This window comes from Toxotes jaculatrix, chromosome 15, assembly GCF_017976425.1.
Source record: "Toxotes jaculatrix isolate fToxJac2 chromosome 15, fToxJac2.pri, whole genome shotgun sequence".
Lineage (NCBI taxonomy): Eukaryota > Metazoa > Chordata > Actinopteri > Toxotidae > Toxotes > Toxotes jaculatrix.
The window spans coordinates 4,460,468-4,479,583 of NC_054408.1; the positions used below are offsets into that span (position 1 = coordinate 4,460,468).

At 41.8% G+C, this 19,116-nt stretch overlaps 1 protein-coding gene across 1 annotated transcript; it reads right to left on the bottom strand.

Moving 5' to 3' along the window:
* Window positions 1-41: 41 nt before the first annotated feature.
* Window positions 42-17,403, bottom strand: rnf17 (ring finger protein 17). Its single transcript, XM_041057604.1, has 37 exons — window positions 17,337-17,403; window positions 16,021-16,133; window positions 15,412-15,509; window positions 15,165-15,237; window positions 14,288-14,377; window positions 14,079-14,182; window positions 13,758-13,926; window positions 13,536-13,634; window positions 13,296-13,357; window positions 12,045-12,325; window positions 11,820-11,909; window positions 11,379-11,537; window positions 10,832-11,003; window positions 10,283-10,424; window positions 9,296-9,483; window positions 9,012-9,141; window positions 8,550-8,718; window positions 8,316-8,431; window positions 7,929-8,046; window positions 7,670-7,787; window positions 7,241-7,477; window positions 6,562-6,709; window positions 6,188-6,300; window positions 5,976-6,066; window positions 5,604-5,734; window positions 4,983-5,022; window positions 4,701-4,812; window positions 4,115-4,278; window positions 3,640-3,759; window positions 3,310-3,390; window positions 3,071-3,193; window positions 2,918-2,974; window positions 2,101-2,211; window positions 1,716-1,839; window positions 1,467-1,602; window positions 406-592; window positions 42-137 (listed from the first exon to the last, which is right to left on the bottom strand). The coding sequence occupies exons 1-37, from the start codon at window positions 17,401-17,403 to the stop codon at window positions 42-44; spliced, it is 4,629 nt and encodes a 1,542-aa protein (XP_040913538.1).
* Window positions 17,404-19,116: the final 1,713 nt, after the last annotated feature.

Sequence of the window (19,116 nt, forward strand, 5' to 3'; positions counted from 1 at the left end):
CACACGAACCTTCGGGACGAACAGTTCGTCTCCGCTCTGCTTCACTCGAGCTCAGCCAGTCCGCTTCTCACCAGAGGCAGATGCACCAGCTCTCCATCCTTGTTGTACAGCTGCACTGTGAGCTCTGGTTCCCAGGCCTGAATAGACAACAATAAGGATGCACGAATGCATCGGGATACTGAAAAACAAATCATGTCTCATGCTCTGACCAAAGGTTAGACAATAAACTTGGTGTCAGCAATAGAAATGTGAGGACTTAGATGCTCTGACTACTTTTAATGTACTATTTTTCACACCCAACATGCTGTTGACTTGTGGTGGTGTGCTGTAGACTCAGAAGTTAAGGGGTGGGGCCCAATCCACATGGAAATCAGTGATGGCTCAGTCAGGTTGTGTATTTCTTACCACAACCAAGGCTGTGATGCTGCTGTGTAACAGGTCGATCATGTCCATTGCAGCCTTCACACTCCACCCAGGGCTGTAGGGCAGCACATCTTCCTGACTGTTGACACCTGGGGCCTTGAAGCCAGCGACTTTGACCTTAAGTGCCTGCAACGGAAACCTGAGCAGCTCAGCCGGCATCTGGCGCAGCCTGACAGGAAGAAGAAGCATCAGAGCGATATATCAGCTACAGATCAGCCACATTCAACAGACTTTAGTTAGTGAAAAAAACAAGCAAAAGCTCTCCTTATATTCATGGGAACACCAATACCTAATTACCTTTTATCAGAAGTCACTTAAAAATGTGTGTACTGACCTGTGGATCGTGTTATCTGCACATCACCACTGTTTTTTAATATCTTATTTCTGTGCAGTTAAAGTTTTCTGGTTCTAGGGACAGCCATGTCAGGTGTTCTCTTGGTCCACCGTTTTGGTTCAGACTATAATATCCCAACAGCGGTTTCATTCTTGTGGTTGGCAGTGGATAAATCCTAATTATTTTGGAAATTCCCTGACTTCTTCTCTACCTTTTTCATCGCCAGCTGGCCAGGCATTTTGTGGAGTATCACCACATCTACTCGACGGACTGGCACAAAGTTTCGCACACACATTCAGTTCACTGACTTTGGTAATCCTCTAACTCTAGCTTCCTGACTTGGCATCAGCATTGTCACAGTGAGCATGTTAGCATTTACCTGTACTGCTGTGCCTAAGTATAGCCTGACAGAGCTGCTAACACAGCTGTAGAGTCTCAGAGCGCCTTTCTCTTTGCTAACATGGGTCCTCACTTCCCTCAGTTGTGTCTCTTCCCCATGTTCGGGGTGAAAAACCTTCTGCAAAGGACACACCTGTCGTTCCTCGCCCTGAGCTCCTTGTCTCCTCCAAGATCGACAGGACAGAGGAGTGAGGAGTTAGCAAAATGGAAAGGATCCCACTTTTTTCTTAGTTCAGTGCTGATGAAAGTAGTTCAGCTCCAGTCACTTATTTGAATAAAGCTGTGCTGCTGTAGTGTCTGAAGCTCATACTTGCTGACGGGCAGAATGTCGTCAGAGCCAAAGTCGACATGTTGGACCAGGGTCGTGACGGGATCCATGCTGGCGATCTCCAACAGCTTGGCCCGGTAGTACTTCCCATCACTGTATTCTGCCAGACACGCACCACCTGGGAACCACAGGCAGAAAGTCAGGTCTGTCTAACTCACTCAGCTCACATTTGTGCAGAGAAACACGTGTGATGCATCAATAATCTGCTGTCGTCCAGCAGCTACACAGAACCTGGAGGGAAGCTGGTGAGTCGCGGCAGACTGTTGATGTTTGCGTTGATTCTGGTCAGAACATCGCCCAGCCTCTCTCCGTCCACCTCCACTTCTGCTGTTCCCTCCAAAGGCCACAAGAACAGCTGCAGGACAGAGAGACGCACAAAAATTAATCTCATATCAACTTATTATCAATTTCAACATCAGTTCAGCTTCACTTATTAAGAGTTAATGACCAACTACTGAAAACAACAAAAATGAAATATGAATATTTGTCAGCTGCAGCTGTAGGGCTGATCTGATTATGACCTGTCATCAGCTCTTACCTGATTAGTTTAGTTAGTTAATGTGATGCACGTATATCACATTATTTTTAAAAAGTTGCCTCTGTGGAGAGCAGTCACCTCATTGGGGGTCCGCAGGTGCTTGACCCTGACTTGAAATTGCTTTCCCTCCTGTGGAACATCTGGGTAGATAAAGGGCCCCAGCATTGGCTCCTCCGGGCCCCTCAGACCCTGGAAACACAGCATCTGGATCAGCCTAAAGCTTTACATGTTTCAGGTGGCGACACTTGCCTGGAGTTTGATTCACTTGGTCCAGACCATGATGATGATGATTACTGTATTTTAGTTCTGCTTCAGTTTATGTTCAACTGTGAAAACCAAAATCCAGTCACTGACAAATAACTGATTCAAAGTATCATTAATATTTTTAGACTGCATGTTGTTCAGTGTTATGAATAATAAGCAGGCAGAGACGAGACAAAAAAAACCATCTTGTGTGTGGGATCACCTAGTCACACACTTTATAATGAACTTAATGAAATGACAAAGTTACACAGAGGATACAAAAAGACAAAACACCACAGGTTTAATTGTTGTTGAATGGGAAAATTCCCACAACATCCATAATTGCCTGAGCATTGTGGATGTCCTCTTTCACATTACGGGGACTTACCTGGCTCAGTGTTGATGCTGCAAATGTAGTATTTTTGTTTAACTCTAAAGTTTTGCTTTATTTTTTTCTCTGTGTGAACAACTACTACTACATTTTCAACCAAATCATTTCATTCTGATACAATGAAGTGGGATGATGTGCATCACCACTTTGGGATGGATGTTGAGATTCAGTTTTAAATTACAGCTATAAATATGTTTCACTAGTTTGAGTAAGTTGTGGCTGTTAAAATAAATTCTCCAGTCTTCTTTCTAAGTGCAATACCTCAGTGTTGATGTCCCAGTCATCCAGGAAGGGGCCATGAGACGTCACTGAGTGTCCCTGCAGAGAAACACAGATGTTTCTGTGGCAGCACTGATCTGTCTTAGGAAACAGAAAAAAAAAAACCAACAGAAATAAACACAAACACACACAAACCTTCTGTGCTGAGACAGTCTGATCCATGGTGGCGTGTTCGTGGTGACACAGGATCCTGCTGAGGCTCATCCCGCCCAGAAAGAGCTCAACTGTGAGGGGTTCCCTCGGGTCAGCTGAAAGCTCCTACCCAGGTTTACAGCAGTTATTGTGTGAGACATTAATACCTGTGTGAATGTATACAGTTCACAGTACTTTTGCTCAGGTGTGGCAGTTTAACAAGGTAGCGAGTGTAACTTTACCATGATTTGCATGTCCACACAGCGGTTCACCAACATCTCCTTCAGCAAGGCTATGGCATCCTGCTGCCACCTACCGCCGACCTGAAGAGGAAGAGAGAGAAACGAAGAAAGGAAGAAAAGATGAGGTGAACGTGCTGAAGGGGTTTAGAATGAATCAAGGAAGATCAGCAGCCTCGTTCAATAAAATGTTTAAAATGAGAACAATCTTCTTCTGCTGTGTGGCTTTACATCAGGTAATCAGCCACATGTAAGACAACTATAACATCTGTTTACACACATTTGCTGAAGAAGGCAACTTTGAAAAGTTAATCTCCACTCTGAGACTCTTACAGGGTTGATGCCGTGAAGCTGGCAGGGAAAACAGAGTGCAGGAACATCGTCACACAGCAGCATGGGGTACACATGGACCACTGGGATGTTCTCCACCAGGCCGTAGTCCACATATTGTACCTGGTAACACACACACACACACACACGGACATACACATGAACATCACCAGAAAAGATGCAAAGTTTTTAATTTGAGTCATGCAAACGCAGTTTAGCATATACTGTGTTCTGTAACATCTCTTAGCTGTGCCATACTAATGATGATAAACATCAAGGTTTATGGATTTCAAGTTGATTGGTGTGTTTACTTCTAAAAGTTAAATATTACTTCAATATAATTATGTAAGGTCTTTGTCTTTGATGGTAGAACAAATATAAACTTTATTGAATGGTTGTTAATGGTATTTTCAGTGGTTCATGAATATTACAAGCAGAAAGTGTTTTTTTTATGTGTGTGTGTGTGTGTTTTTCAGACCTTAACATGTCCTCCCAGCACCTCCAGCAGCTGTCCCCGGTACCACAACATGTCAGGTCCAATAACAGCACAGCCCAGGACCGATTTCCAGGTGTAGGGCTTCTGTCTGGGCAGTGTCTTCATGCTCTGCTGAATCCTCTCCCTTAGCTGCCCCAGCTGAGACTCTGAGACACACACACACACACACACACACACACACACACACACACACACACACAGAACATTTATTTATACCACCAGAAACAGCAGTCAAGACAATAAAAGTGCTCTGTGCCTTTTTTAAAGCAGATACAGGCCTGTTTGGTTCATTTCAATCAACTAAAGCAAAACTTGCATCAACGACAAAACCTGTCTGCTGCTCAATCCTCAAGGAGCCAAGTTTCATTTGAAACTTGTTTTGTTTGACAGAGTTCGGTTTCTATTTTCCTCAGTTTTCCATTCAATGTATACAACTGCTATGTACAGTGCAAGCACTACGAGGATTACATCAAGTTTCTGTTTCTATAATAAAAGATCATGTATGTAGTATGTTAGAAAAAAAACACGTTAATCTCAGGATTTGCAAAGCGATGATGAACTCCTGCACCTGCGTTCTGTGTTCTGGTGTAAATGAGACCGTCGTCTCCGATGGCAGATACATTTATCTGGATGTGACCGAGGCATGGCAGCTCCGGTGGATGGTACAACGGAGTCTTCACCTGTTCACACACAGAGAATAGAACCAGAACTATGGATAATAATGGCTTGGGGAGTTAACTTGTTATATGTATCATTTATTCACATATACTTTTCCCTATTTTACTATTTATATATATAGTAGATGTGTTTCTCTACCACAGAGTGAGTGTGTGTGTGTGTGTGAGATCACCTTCTCAGCAGACATAATGGTGCGGGGTGCTGGTTTTGGAGAGGCGAGAGTGGAGACGAGGGAAGACTGGGAGGGAAAAGGACTGAGGGAAGTCTCTGAATGATGAGGAGTATTTTTATTCTTGCCATCAGAGCAATGAGTTTGTGTTTCGCTCACTGGAGACGGTGCATCAGTGTCTTTGGGTGTCTGAATGACAGTATGTCTGCAAGAACAGAAACACACACACAAACAGAGACCCACTAACATCAGACAGACATTTGCTTCAAATTAAAAACTGAATATCAGCCACTGAAGTACCGGATATTAAAAATATAGTTCTAAAATCTCATAGACATCAGACCCTTGTGACCGCAGAAGCAGTTAACAAAACTAGTCCAACTGAAGATAATGACAGTCAAAAGTAAATATAACTTTAAATAACTTAGATGTTGTATTTTGCAATGTATTCAGAGCTTCTGAAAGAGTCCTGACTCTCCTTTTAGTGCCTAAAACCTTGGCACAGTTATGTGTATGGAAAAGAGAAAGGATGCTCATGTTATTAAAGACCTGTAAACACAACAGTCACACACACACACACACACACACACACACACACTTTTTCATACATATGGCACATGTTCACACACAGACCTTGGTTTTCTTTCCCTCAGGGCGAGGCCCTCGCTGGTTAGAAAGTCTGCAATGCTGATCAACTGTCCCATCTTGTTGGAGCAGAACAGAGTGACAGGTACTGGACGCTCATCTGTCAACTCCTGGACAACAAGCGAGACGATGTGAGACAGACATACACTGAAACTAGGTCACCACAGAAACAAAGAAATGAGGCGAGTACTGGACAGCAAAGAGTAAAATGGGTGAAGAAACTCTGGAGCCAGTGTTGTGAAGAAATGATCATCTTTATGAACTACTGTATATAGAAAAAGAAAATGTTTTGAGCAAAATAAAAAGAAGAAAAAGAAACAGTTGCACAAAGAGCAAAAAGGAGAGGAAGACCTTGATGGTCATAACAGCTGAGGCTCCCGTCAGGTAGAAGGAGATGAAGTCGCAGGCTGTTGCTGTCCAGGTGGATCGGCCTCCTGCTGGCCTGAAAGACAATGAGGACAGTGAAGAGGACGTCCGGGTGTGAAAAAGTGAACAATCACCCAAAACAAAATACTACATTTGTACAGCAGCTGTCAGAGAGAGGCAGGGTTTGTGTGTGCCACCTAATGTCAGTGAGAGTGCACTCCAGTGCAAAACAGCCCATCAAAGAGGATGGAAGAGGTCGCAGGTGGCTGGTGTGGAGCTTCACCGTGTTGCCATGATCACAGCGCATCACCTTGTACCAACCAGCAGAGACACCGGGAGACAGAGTCACTATTATCACTATTATTAATTCATAATAACATACAGTAAACAGTTTAAATAAATGTCCTCTACAGTGTGATGTGTACATATCTGTAAATTATCCAGTCATTCAGGCTACAGTTTGGGAAATGTATTCAAAATCCAGCATCTTCTAATTAAACAAGGACACACACAAAAAAAAAAAAAGACAACAGAAAACAAGCTCTACATGCAAAAGCAACAGCTTTTATACCTCTGCAATGCTGCTGGATGTGACATCAGAGCAGATCAGTCCTCTCTCCCAAACCCCGTTAATGTGAGCAGCACAGTACATGTCTGCCTTCCACACCACATCCTGGGGCTCCGTAAGCCCACACTCCTGCTTTACCAGCTCGCATATCCTGAAAAAAAAAAAAACAACAACCCGGGAACATATATTCACAGAACGAACAAACACTATCAGCTTGCAACATTAAAGGGCCAGCAGGACCTTTCTTTGGTTGCTTCACATGGCTTTATACAGCTGCTTACAATAGTTAGAACTACTGTAGCGATGTTCACTGTTCAAATGACCCAGCCATCGTTTCATTGCATTGTACGTACAATATGGTGTTGGCACATTTGTCACATAAAGTAATGCTTCTTTGCAAATTGGCAAATATTCAGAAGCTCAAACCATCAAGAGTTTGGAATTTTTGCTTAATGAAGTGGTTAAAGTAACTTATCAACAGTCAGAATTGTAGATTAGCAGATTGACAGAAAATGAATAGTGTGAGGGACGGTGTTTCTGAAAGTAGTATTCATAGTTAATACTGGGTATTCTTCAAATAGGTATTCTGAACAAATCTGGCCCTTGACAAGTAGAAAATAAACCAATATCTGTTTTATTTAAAGGATTTTCAAAATCATGACGTTGCTTTTTAACTGCTGACCTTTTGAGCATTGGTTCGTACTGGGTGAGCTGGACGTAGAAGCTGCTCGGTGAGCTGACGTGGCTGACTCTCACTTTTAGGTCTTTGAGTTGGACAGGGAGCCTCAGCTGAGGTTGAAACTCCAGCAGCTCCTCGTCCTGCTCACCGGGGATCTTTTGATCCGAATTATCGACGTCCTCCATTGCCGAACCGAGCTCAAGTGGAGGGTCCCATATGGTGGAGTCATCACCAGGGGGCCTGGCATTAAGTCCTATGGAGGAACTGGAGGAGCCAGAAGGGGCGGTGCAAGATGAAAAAGAAGTGAAATGGACATACAATGTATTTCTTGGTGTAGAAATATCAATTTAAATTCTTAGACAAGTCATGGTGGCCTTTTTCTCATTAACTCTTAGAAACAAGTTGTGGAAGAAAACTCCAGATAAGACTCACCCCTCTTTGAAGCTGGCCAGCTCCTCTTTGACCAGCAGCTCAGCAATGTTGGCTGTTGATCCGTTCAGGCTGTTTTCAAATAGTTTGACTGGCTGAGGCTCAGTCTTAGGGACTTTTTCTGGAGGGGCACAGGGAAAGAAAATAAAACTGTTTATTAAGCTGTTGTTTCTTAAAAAAAAAACCATATATATATATATATATATATATATATATATATATATTTTTTTTTTTTCCCCCCACACTCCCGCACACTCAGTACCTGTAGCTACAATCGTGACCAGTTTCTGATGCACCAGGCTGATCAATCTCTTGGTGCAGGCCTCACTCCAGGTCCCTCCATCCAGAGGAATCACATCTGACAAACAGCAGTGGACTGCCTGTACAGCAGAAGGGAAACCTCCTGTTGACTTAACCCCGGGCTTTTTAAATAAAACGTGCATATTATGTGTGGGTGTAAATGTAAAAATGTAGCCTAAAAGCTGTGTTCAGGAAATAGTACTTTTTGGGGGGATTTTAGTCAAGACAGTCTAAGTGTGCTATTATTCCAAATTATGGCAGATGCTTATGATATGCAACGTATGATATTGTTTTTAATCATAGGAGTACAAAACTAATATCAGTTGATCAATCAATACTGTCTTCTCACCATTGTAGGAAGAGCAAAGAACTCATCCTTGATCTTCCTCAAGTCACTGACTGACAAGATTTTCTTATTGCCAAAGTCCACATACCGCACCTCCACTTTTCTACCCCCTGGGTGACCTACACACACACACACAGATCTTTGCATCTGCCTGTTTCTCCTGTGACCAACAATATGATTAGAAGGACTCACTGCTCACACTTAATGCTATACATGCACATATACGCACGCACAGACTCTCACCTATGATCTCAGCTCTGTACCACAGCTTATTGTCATAGCGGGCAACACAGGCCTGTCCTATCACAGGGCAGTAGATGTTGAGGTCATCTTGTCCAGCCACTGTTGTCTCACTGTAATGATCCTGGAGCTTAGCTGAGAGTAACAAGAACTCCATGTTGTCCACCTGGTCGGGGACAGGAAAGGTAGGGGGAGGGAACAAGGGGGGGCACAGACAAATGAAAAGATTGGGAGATGAAAAAAAAATAAGAACAGAAAAAAACAAGCAGTGACAAAAAAAGGGAAAGTTGTGTCTTGTTTTAATGACAAGTTCTTTCTGGGATCTCTTTAAAATACTGAACCTTATAATTTCTATAAGCCCACAAGTCTCTTGTTAATTTTAAATACACCTGACAACTGAGCCTCTTTAAGGATATTATATATAGTGCATGTGTGTTTATCTATGGGCACATTTAGTACCAGCTGGATGTAGAAATCGGCAGGGTTGTTGATGTGGGACACCACAGCATTGAGCACTGTGTTGATCTTGGGAAAGACAGGAGGGTAGTACAGCAGGGGCCTCATGTCCAAAGTCACTGGAGAATAAAACCTATCAGCAATTTTTAAAGAGCACAGTCAAAGTTAGGTCACTTCAGCATTATACGGCTCTGCATTTAATTCTGATACTATTTAATTCAGCTTGACTACTGATCGTGTAATTACATCAAAGTACGTATTATTTCCAGCAACTTGGACATGTGTACCTGGCCACTTCAATGAAAACAAGGTACTCTCTGACAGATATGGACACATCGCTGGATTGGTCCATGGGCGCTTTCTTCAGGTCCACCAACAAAGAGTCTCTGTCCTGACCCAAAGGTCTCATCTTCACCGCTGCGGAACCGACCACGCTGGAGAACTCAGCCTGTGCCTCTTCACTCCAGCCTTTAGTCTGAACACACACGCACACACAGAGAGAGTAAACACACCAACTAGTGCTGCTGTTTGCAATGAAAAGCACAATTTAACAGCAATAAAACATAACATTACATTTAACTAGAGAGGCACTTGCATTGCTTTATGTCCCACTATGATTTCCATGACACCAGAACATGTGTTCTCACAGTTCCAGTAGTTTGCCGTCAGAAATATGTTTAAAACAATAATTTAATTCAATCTAATCAGATTGGGAACAATCAGATCATCTCCACGGGGCACATGTGTGAGTACTGCTCTTGAGTTATTGTGTTTACAAGAAAAATCAGTCTCCTCATAATTAAGCTGAGTAGCTCATTAACTGGCATAGATTTGAACTTCTTATTGTAAAGTGTTGGGGAGCTACAGCGGTCTCTGGGAAATCGCGTCATGTCTTTCTCCCAAGAAGAAAAATTCAGCATACCGTGTAGTCTATGTTAATCCACAGGGGAGGACACAGCCTCTCTGCTCATCACCACAAATTCTTCCCCGCCAAATGGCACAAAGTAGTAAATAACAATAGTAAACTTGTACTTGGGCAAGTCTGTTGATTTGTTTTCTTACAGATTGTGTTTTCCGTTTAAGTAGTTATATTTTCATACATCATGAACAATATACATGTTGTGTTCTTTTGTTAATGTTTCCTGAACTGTTGTTGTGTTTGAACCTTGAGGGCCACCATATTATAGATTTTCTCTCATGTCCCTCATCGGAGAAGGACATAAATGTAAATAATCTGGTGAAACATACAATGAGTCCACATATAGTGGTCTCACCAGGTCATATGGGACCAGGTCTTTGAGGGAACATCTGATGGCCTGAGGAGCAAAGTGAACCAGCTCCACATTTACTGCTTCACTCATCTTCCTCAGGTGGTTGTTGACAACCTTCAGTGAAGTCTCAGTGGTACCCTCCTCACTGGAAAACATGCAAAAGAAGAGTGAAGGTTGTCTTGGAATAACTGCACAGAATTCTGCTGCATAACTGAGAAAAACACTTCGCAATCAAGGCATTCACAAAGTTTTAGTAAAGCATGTATGCTGCAATTTGTCCAGAACTGGTGTCCTCTGGACAGACGAGTTGTTTGGCAAAAGTAACAGTACATGTGTTTGGCACAGACAAAAAGCAGCTTTTCAGCAGTAGAACCTCTTATCTACTGTGAAGCACAGTGGTGGGAACGTTATGGTTTGGGGCTGCTTCACTGCCTCAGAGACTGGGCAGCTTGCAGTCACTGATTCACATTTGACTTTTGAATAATATCAAAAGGTAACGTGAGGCCACCTGTCTGAATTTTCCTAATTTCCTCAGGCCGTTTGTGTGTGTACCTCTGTACGGTGATACTTTTGGTGAGGCCATTGTCAAGGAAGAAGACTCGGATACTGGCCAGTTGTGCGACTTTGCAGGCTTTCACAGCCTCCACACAGCCACACTGCGAGACTTCGACCACACTGGCCCGGCACCAGAGTCCCTCCTCCCACTTCACAAAGATCATGGAGCCTGAGAGGAGCAGATGAACAAAGGCTGAATCACATGGAATTGAGAAGTGTGTGATGTATTCATCATATTCTGTGGAGTGGAACTATGTTATCTGTTAACCTGTTATGAAGAAGAAAATTAAATTATTTTTGTTAAGCAATAAAAGTGTTTTTTTTTTTTAATAAACAGGAAGTTGGCAGCAATTAGTCAAACTCTTACATCAGCTAATTTATCTGCCATCATAACTTTGCAGTAATAATAAACCTAATAAACGTTTTGTCTAATTTACTCAACATCTATTAACATAGAAGAAACATAGCCTTTAACAATAACAATAACTTTATGTGCCATTGGCTTAAACTTATTTCTCCATCATGAGGACACACACACACACACCAGTCTCCACTGTATCACTAGCAGTGAAGTGGCAACTATCTCTGGAGCAGAAGCGGTTGATCTTCTTAGACAGGATCTCACGTTCCCTCTTCTCCGCCAGATAGTGTATGTAGAAGTGACTTGGATTCACAATGTGGGTCACAACCACCCACGGGGTGTCTAGGAATTAAGGAAGAGAGAGAGAGAGAGAAAGAGAAGAATGAGAAAATCGGCCAAAAAAAAAAAATGGGTTACAGGTGAGAGAAAAAGGATGGAAGGAAGGAGCTGTAAAGGGAAGGAGAGGAGAAGAAGGGAGAGAGGAAGCTAGAGAGAAGTATTTGGCAAGGTTTCCAGCTTGAACGAAAGACAAAAAGAAGAAGAAGAATGGGGTCTTGTATTTGCACAAATACTGTAAGTATAATATGAATATAACCACACGATTATATAGTTGTATCTTCCTACCCGTTCTCTTTCTGCCAAAAAACTGATCTTTTGTTCTCCTGTGGCTTCTCCATTTGCCATAAGCCAGCTCAGGGCCAGTGGCTGGTATAGCTGCAGGACAGATACAAAGCATTTCACAGATTAAAGCTTCTCTTCTGCGTCCATCCTAAGTAATTTAATGTTCTGATTGCATCTGAAGTTATGTAAGTGAGATAACATATGCACATATGACAAAGCCACACACACCATCCTGATGTCCTTTGTCTAAAATTTCCTCAATAATTACATCTGGAGTTCCAGTGTCTGAGCCTGAGTTCTGGCAAGAAAGACTGGACATGCGACGAGGTTTTGGCCTTGGAGAGGAGCCTTGCGACGAAGGGCTGTTAGCCCTGCCCTGTTTTTTTGGGGTGGGGGGTTTGTTGTGACTGGGTGGGATACAGACACTGTTCCTGCCTTCTGCGTGTTGCCAGGCTGACTTTCTGTTGGAGATGCCCTGCTGGTAGCATTTGGGTGGAGACTCCGACAAGCTAAGCGAGAACAGCAAGAAGACTTTGTTTCAGAACACAGAGCCATATGAAAGAACTTATTTTAAAATATTTACAGAAAATATTTTGTATAATATTCTCAAAAAATGACATGAATTAACCTGACAAACACTATCGGCAGCAGATGCAAAATTACAAGATTTGCAAAGCAGCAATTACATGAGAGAGTACTTCTTGTATTGGGTATTTTCCCACTCATCAATAAGGTTTTGGTAGAACTTTAACTAAACATATAATTCGATCTAATAGTAACAAATAGGGATGCACCGAATATTCTGCCACCTAAAATTTTCGGCCGAAAATGGCCCAAAAGTGCATTTTTGGTTTCCGGTCAAAAGAATTATATCACTAAAAACAACATGGCTGAAACAGGATGTTGTGATGACGCAAGCGAAAACCGTGGCCAGTACGAGCGTGTCTGGAAGGGTCAACATGTCTGCGGTGTGGACATATTTCAGTAAATCTGAGAAAGACACACGGATAGCGATTTGCAAAACATGTAATGTCGAAATTTCAAGAGGGGGTGCATCTGCAGAGAATTTCTCCACGTCGGGTTTATCACCTGAAACCCAAACATCTCGATCGCTATTCTGAATATGAGAGGAATGCAGCACAGAAAAGGAAAATCCCTCCGAGCACGAGCACCCAATCCGTCTGTGGCGGACGTTTTTCAAAAGGCAAGGAAGTTTAAAACTTTACTTAAAGCGCTGCAACTCTTGGTGCGTTTGTTGTTAAAGGCCTACGGTTAACATATGGGCTATGGCAATCTGTGTTTTGATACACTATTATGTTGTAGTCCCTTGGCTTTTCGACCTTGGTTTCCTCATTTTCGGTTTCGGCCACGAATTTTCATTTCGGTACATCCCTAGTAACAAATATGAAAAAATATATATATTAAAAAATCATCCCCAGGCCCAAACTGGAATATACCCGAAGATGTTTAGGGACTCACTGCTTTGGGTTGCTGACTTCCATCTTCAGAGACAATGCCAGACTCTGGTTGAGAACTTCTGACTGGAAAACACAACTAGAACACAAACAAATATATGTATACACACACACACACACACACACACATATTCAAATTCAAAATAAATAGAAAGTGAGTCAAAAGGTTGTCACAAAAATGTTTGTCATGCAAACACTACTGCAGTGTTGAAATAACACTAATAGAGGATAAGGTTTAACATACAACATTGCACCAGGTGACAAACCTCATTCCAGAGCCCATAGTAATGCATTTCACATCGAAGGACTTTTTATCCACAGGAGCCTGCAACGTCTCCAGAACCTATCACCCACACACACAGAGTTTCACAGCATTTTCTTGGTGCTAGTTTTATAGTATCTGAGTGTGCAGTGTGTGCTTTCAATCTGGAAGTATCTTTTTGGATGTAAGCATAACATTTCATACCTCATCCAGGGCGCAGTACTGCTCCAGGAAGGGAAAGCGGCGTACCTCACTGGCCATCTGCATGGCAACCTCCAGGGCCCTCATCCTCTCCTGGACACGACACACTTCCGCTTGGCTGGTGGAGAACTGTGCCTCCAGTTTTGTCAACTGATTCAACTGCACATCCCTCCTGTTGACAAGGAAATTACAGGCATTAAGATACATGTCGTGCAGTCTGTTTTCATGTCAACACATGGGGAATTTTTCCTAAAGAGAAAATAATTTAATTTCATTATACAGCCTTTACTATTTAAGTATATTTTGACATATTTATACACATACCACTTTTGGATAGCATGTAAAGCCTTGTCTGCAGCTTGCTTGATCTCCATCTCCAGCCGAGCTTCATCTCTCTTCACCTGCTCTTTCAGACCATTTGTCAGAGTCTGCACAAATGAAACACAGACACGGAACACTCACTTTTACCATTTTCCTTATGATTTTTCCACCTCACGTTATGTGAAAGTTTATGGATGTAGTGCAGCATTCACCTCATGGATGTGATCCAGCTGGGCAAGATTTTCTGCAGCATAGGCCAATGCCTCATCCACCGCCTTCTCAATCTTCTCAACATCAGCTGGCTGAATAAAACATTCAGCCACAAAACACAGCTCTAAATGAATTCTACTGTTGCTCCTGATTTACTAGATGTACGAATCTTAAAAGGTGAATGCTGTTTTTTATGATGCTTTTTCCATGCCACCAAGTCACAAAAAAAAAAAAATCACTTATTGTGAGGTTAGTTTAGGACAGATGGCAAATTTATGGCACAGTGTGGCAATACAGGTGCTCAAAGTATAATTTTTTAGTAACAGTCTGAATTCTAACAAGAATTTCTGCAACACCAACACAGTTTAGTCAGCCATGGATTTTATCTCACGAAGAGTATCCCAGGGAACGTCTAAGGAATCAAAGACTTTCCCAGGAGAGCCAAGAGGAGCCATAAATCTTTCAGGGCTGTACTACGTCTGCCCCAGGGGTGGCTTCCCAGCTGGACATGTCTACTTATCTCCAAAAGAAGTAACTCAATAGACATCCCTCTTCACATCAGTAAGCAGCTTTTAATATTTCATTAGACCCCTCTGAACTCTTCAACCTTTTATCAACATTTAATGCCAGACACGCATTATCCACATGTACACGTAATCTTCTTCTTGGTCAGCAGTGAAAGTATAGCACAGTCAGTCAGTTTTGTGAACAAAACCCTGTACTAAAAGTTGTTCAATAAGGCAAAATCTCACCAGTGACACACACAAAGAAATTTACCTTTTTCACTCAGACATGTGTTCATATAGACAGGTAAACGTTTACGGAAAGGACTGGCATGACAACTTTCATTCAGCAACCCCTGTGATCACCCAAACATACCTGCTGCATGTCCTTGGTACTGGCATTAATGACTGTGGATGATGCTAATTTGTTCCTTCTGCGATTCTTTGATCTGTGACAATGGAGGCTTCAGGAGACGATGACACCAAAGAAACGACCAAAGACATTTTCTCTTTTAAAAATCTGTCACACAATATGATTACACGAGGAGGAGGCAACAGTTCTTCAAAATATTTGGCAAACTGCATGTTTAGTGTGGTGCTTAACAACCACATCTGCTTTTTACCTTTTCATCTTGTTCATTTTAGCAGTGTAGATGAGGTCAATAATTCTGCTGTCTTTCTGCAGATTATACACGCCACCTTCAGGAAGAGTTGACTCAACCTGCAGAGAGGGAGCTTTGTTTGTTTTTTTGTTTTAATTGTCATCCTTCTACTTTCATATTTTCAGCCTTAAACCAAATCACAAATTCTACTGCCACTACAGCCATTAATTTACCTGGCAAAATTAAGCAAATGGGTGGCTGGTTTCCAACCATGGTAGCCAGCAAGGACAAAGTTTGCATTTTATGTACAGTCTACGAAATACAGCAAGAGGCCGCTTCCCATGTTTGACCATTTTTCTCATCTACAGATTTAAGGATGAGTAAGACACCTAACTTATGATGAATATCATCAAGTTACAGATTATTAGAAAACATAACAGAATTCACAATAAAGCTTTGTGTGCCTCCTTACAAATTATGATAAACACGGAATTACCCTGAATGAAATTATTCCACTGATTGGGAACCTATTATACATGCTATGGTCATTTCTTGAGTGACGCTACTCTCTAGGCAAGGTAAGTTTATTTGAATACAGCATTGCAAGAGTAAGATCACAGGCATTTTTACCTCACACTCTGGACATCTAATGACACTGTCACACTGAATGGACAGCAGACAAAATGTGCAGTAGACATGGCCACATAAAAGCACACGTGGGAAGTTGCCGTCAACTTCATCCTCTGCAAAAGAAAAGAAAAAACAACACACACACACACAAAACAAACAAAAAAAAAACCCAGAAAAAAGAAAAGAATAATGTAAATGCCAGCAGTGGTGGTTCTACATTAAATTACTCCCTGGGCATATATTATTATTATTATTATCATTGTCATTATTTTTGTGGTTATTGTTATTAATAATGACAACGACGACAACAACAATAATGTTTTTAACGTTTTAATATATTTTGTTAATATGAAATAATGATTGTTTCGCAGGTAAATAATAGGCTAGAAATAAATTTCCCCCCACAACTCCACCAAACCCTGCAGCTCCACCTAAAACCTCTCTATCTGAAACAGTCATGTTTAAAACACAGCAGCAACATTATGATCTCTGTTGTATGCTGTGTGTCGCGATTACACGGGGTCGAGCTAGTCGGGTCGGACTCGGGGACCGTCCTGTGGTGGATGTAGCTGCGTGTAGCTGCCGCTTAGCTTGTTAGCCTAGCTGATTAGCTGATTAGCCTTAGGCTAGCTCGGTTCCTCCGAGCTAAGTGGCCGGGTTCTCGGCCGGCTGACCCGCAGAGTAACCGCCAAATATGGCCAAGTACACTCCCACTAAAATCCAAGATGGCGCAGCTCAAATGCCCATGGTTTGGTCACAAAACCGACTCCCCGAAACCAATGGGTGACGTCACGGGTGCTACGTCCATGTTTTATACAGTCTGTGATAATAAACAACCGCTTAGCTGCACAGATGATTTTTTTTTTTGGCCACTGAATGCCAGTCTAAACGAAAATAATCCTGATAATTCAGATATCCAGATAAGACACAGATAGATCAGGTACATGAAATAAGTGTGTGGAAAACCCTCCCAGCATGTTTTCCTGCAGTCACTCCATTCTCATTGTGCTCCACAGCCATTAAATCCCTTTGGCGCCGCATTTTCCTTGCGCGCTCAGATTTAGCGTTAGCTTAGCTTACCCAGAAGAATCCACAGCCTCTACAAACCTTGAAAAAAGTAAATAATTATCTAAAGAGTTGTATTCATTCAACGATGGACTTATTATATAAATTTTGCACATCCAAAACCTGCACACACCTGTTTGTCATATTAACTGGCTGTCGCTAGCTAGCAGACATCTTTAGCCGATGCTAACTTCGTTTATCATGAAACACAGAGCGTTAAACTGTAAGAAACGGGGATGTAAATATCCTACCAGGCAAAGTGAAGGCCTCTCCACATAATGAGCATATGACAGTGCTGGGGCTCTCTCCTCTTCTCATCATTAATGCCTGTGAACACGATTTTTTTTTTTGTCTCACACATTGAGGTGAAGTCCGTTGTCTTTGTCACGTGACCATGCAGCTGCGTTCAGTGCCCAAGGATTTTTTTCATGAATAGCGTTTCATACCGTTTTGATTTCAGCTTTGATGCGTAGTGTCTTATTGCATCGTGTAAAAATCTCCATGTAGATACAGTCTATAGTTTACTTTGGTTTAATTTAGTTACGTTTGTTTGACGCATTGAAAGAGAGAGAGAAAGAGAGAGCAAAGTATGACAATGAAATCCAAGATTGATTTTCACTGTGCTTAGTGATGTTAAACAAACTGATGCAAATTCACTACAGAGGGAAATGAGGTACTTTTAACTCCACTACATTTGTTTGACAACTATGATGAACTGAACTTCCAAGAAAAAGACACAAAATATACACAAGTAGACTCAAAATGCAAACCAATGCAAAGACGGACAAAAAGCCCAACATAATGCAAACAAAAAAGAAAACTCAAAAAACCCCAGCACAAGCACACAGTGATATCTGCATCATTTATCCAGAATCTGTCTGCAAGTGGAAGTATTCATGTCTTCTTTGTCATGACAGCTGCCCCATATTCAAACACAAATACCACGTATTTATTTTTCAGCACCCAAGTCTTAGTTTAACACCAGAGGATAAAAACAGCTAATTATTTGAGCTCTACTTATGTACTCTTTTTTCTGGACACTTGATGGCGCCACAGACTAAGGCAGACACACAGGTGGCTTGTGAGATGATTGGTTCACAAAGGCCAGGTTAAAAAATTGTACTCTGGAGCTCTTCATATGTGCAAAATATGCACTTTAATGTTCTTTTTTTTTTTTGATAAGAAAGGGAAATAAAGGATAGATAAGCATATTTTTTCATCACCAGTGGGTTGGAAGTATGCAGGCATCCCTTTGTCTTTGGATCTCTGGAAGAATAGAATAGAATAGAATAGAATAGAATAGAATAGAATAGAATAGAATAGAATGTCTTTTATTGTCATTATACATCTTTTTTACATGTACAACGAGATGAAAAGCAACTCCTTCAGTGCAAACGTATGTAAATATATACAACACAGAATAGAATAAAATAAAAGAAGAAAACTATACAAAAATATGAAAAGAGAATTATAAAAAAAGGGAAAAAATATATATATAAGAGGGGAGGGGTAAGGTGCACAGTTCAAGGAAGTATGGGTTATTGCACATTAATGGATATTGCACAGTATACAGATATTACACAGTGAGTGGATAGAAAGAAGTCCGGGGGGTCAGGGGAATAGACTGTGGGGAATAAGCATGACAGGTGATAGATGTTTATGTGTGCAAGAGAAGCTCATTTATTACCAATGTGTTTAATTGTGTCTGAACTGAAGCAATAAGCCGAATCAGTATGCGCTTGCATCATTTGAACCCTGTTTTTAACGTGTTGGTTTTACTTATTTGTGTGTTCTTTATCGTTTTATTATCTTTCATCTCTTCATCCTCTTGCATTGTTGTGTGTAGTGATACGTTCTTTTGTTTCCTTTTGAACGAATGGTAGGGCTCCACCGCAGACCTAACGGCAGCATGTCGGTCCTCTCTTCCATCTGAGCCCAGCTGCCAGCAGCACTGCTGCCTGAGGACAATGGCCTGCCACCCAGCGAGGCAGCAGTAACCGAGAGTGACAGCCAATGGAAAGCAGGGAGGCT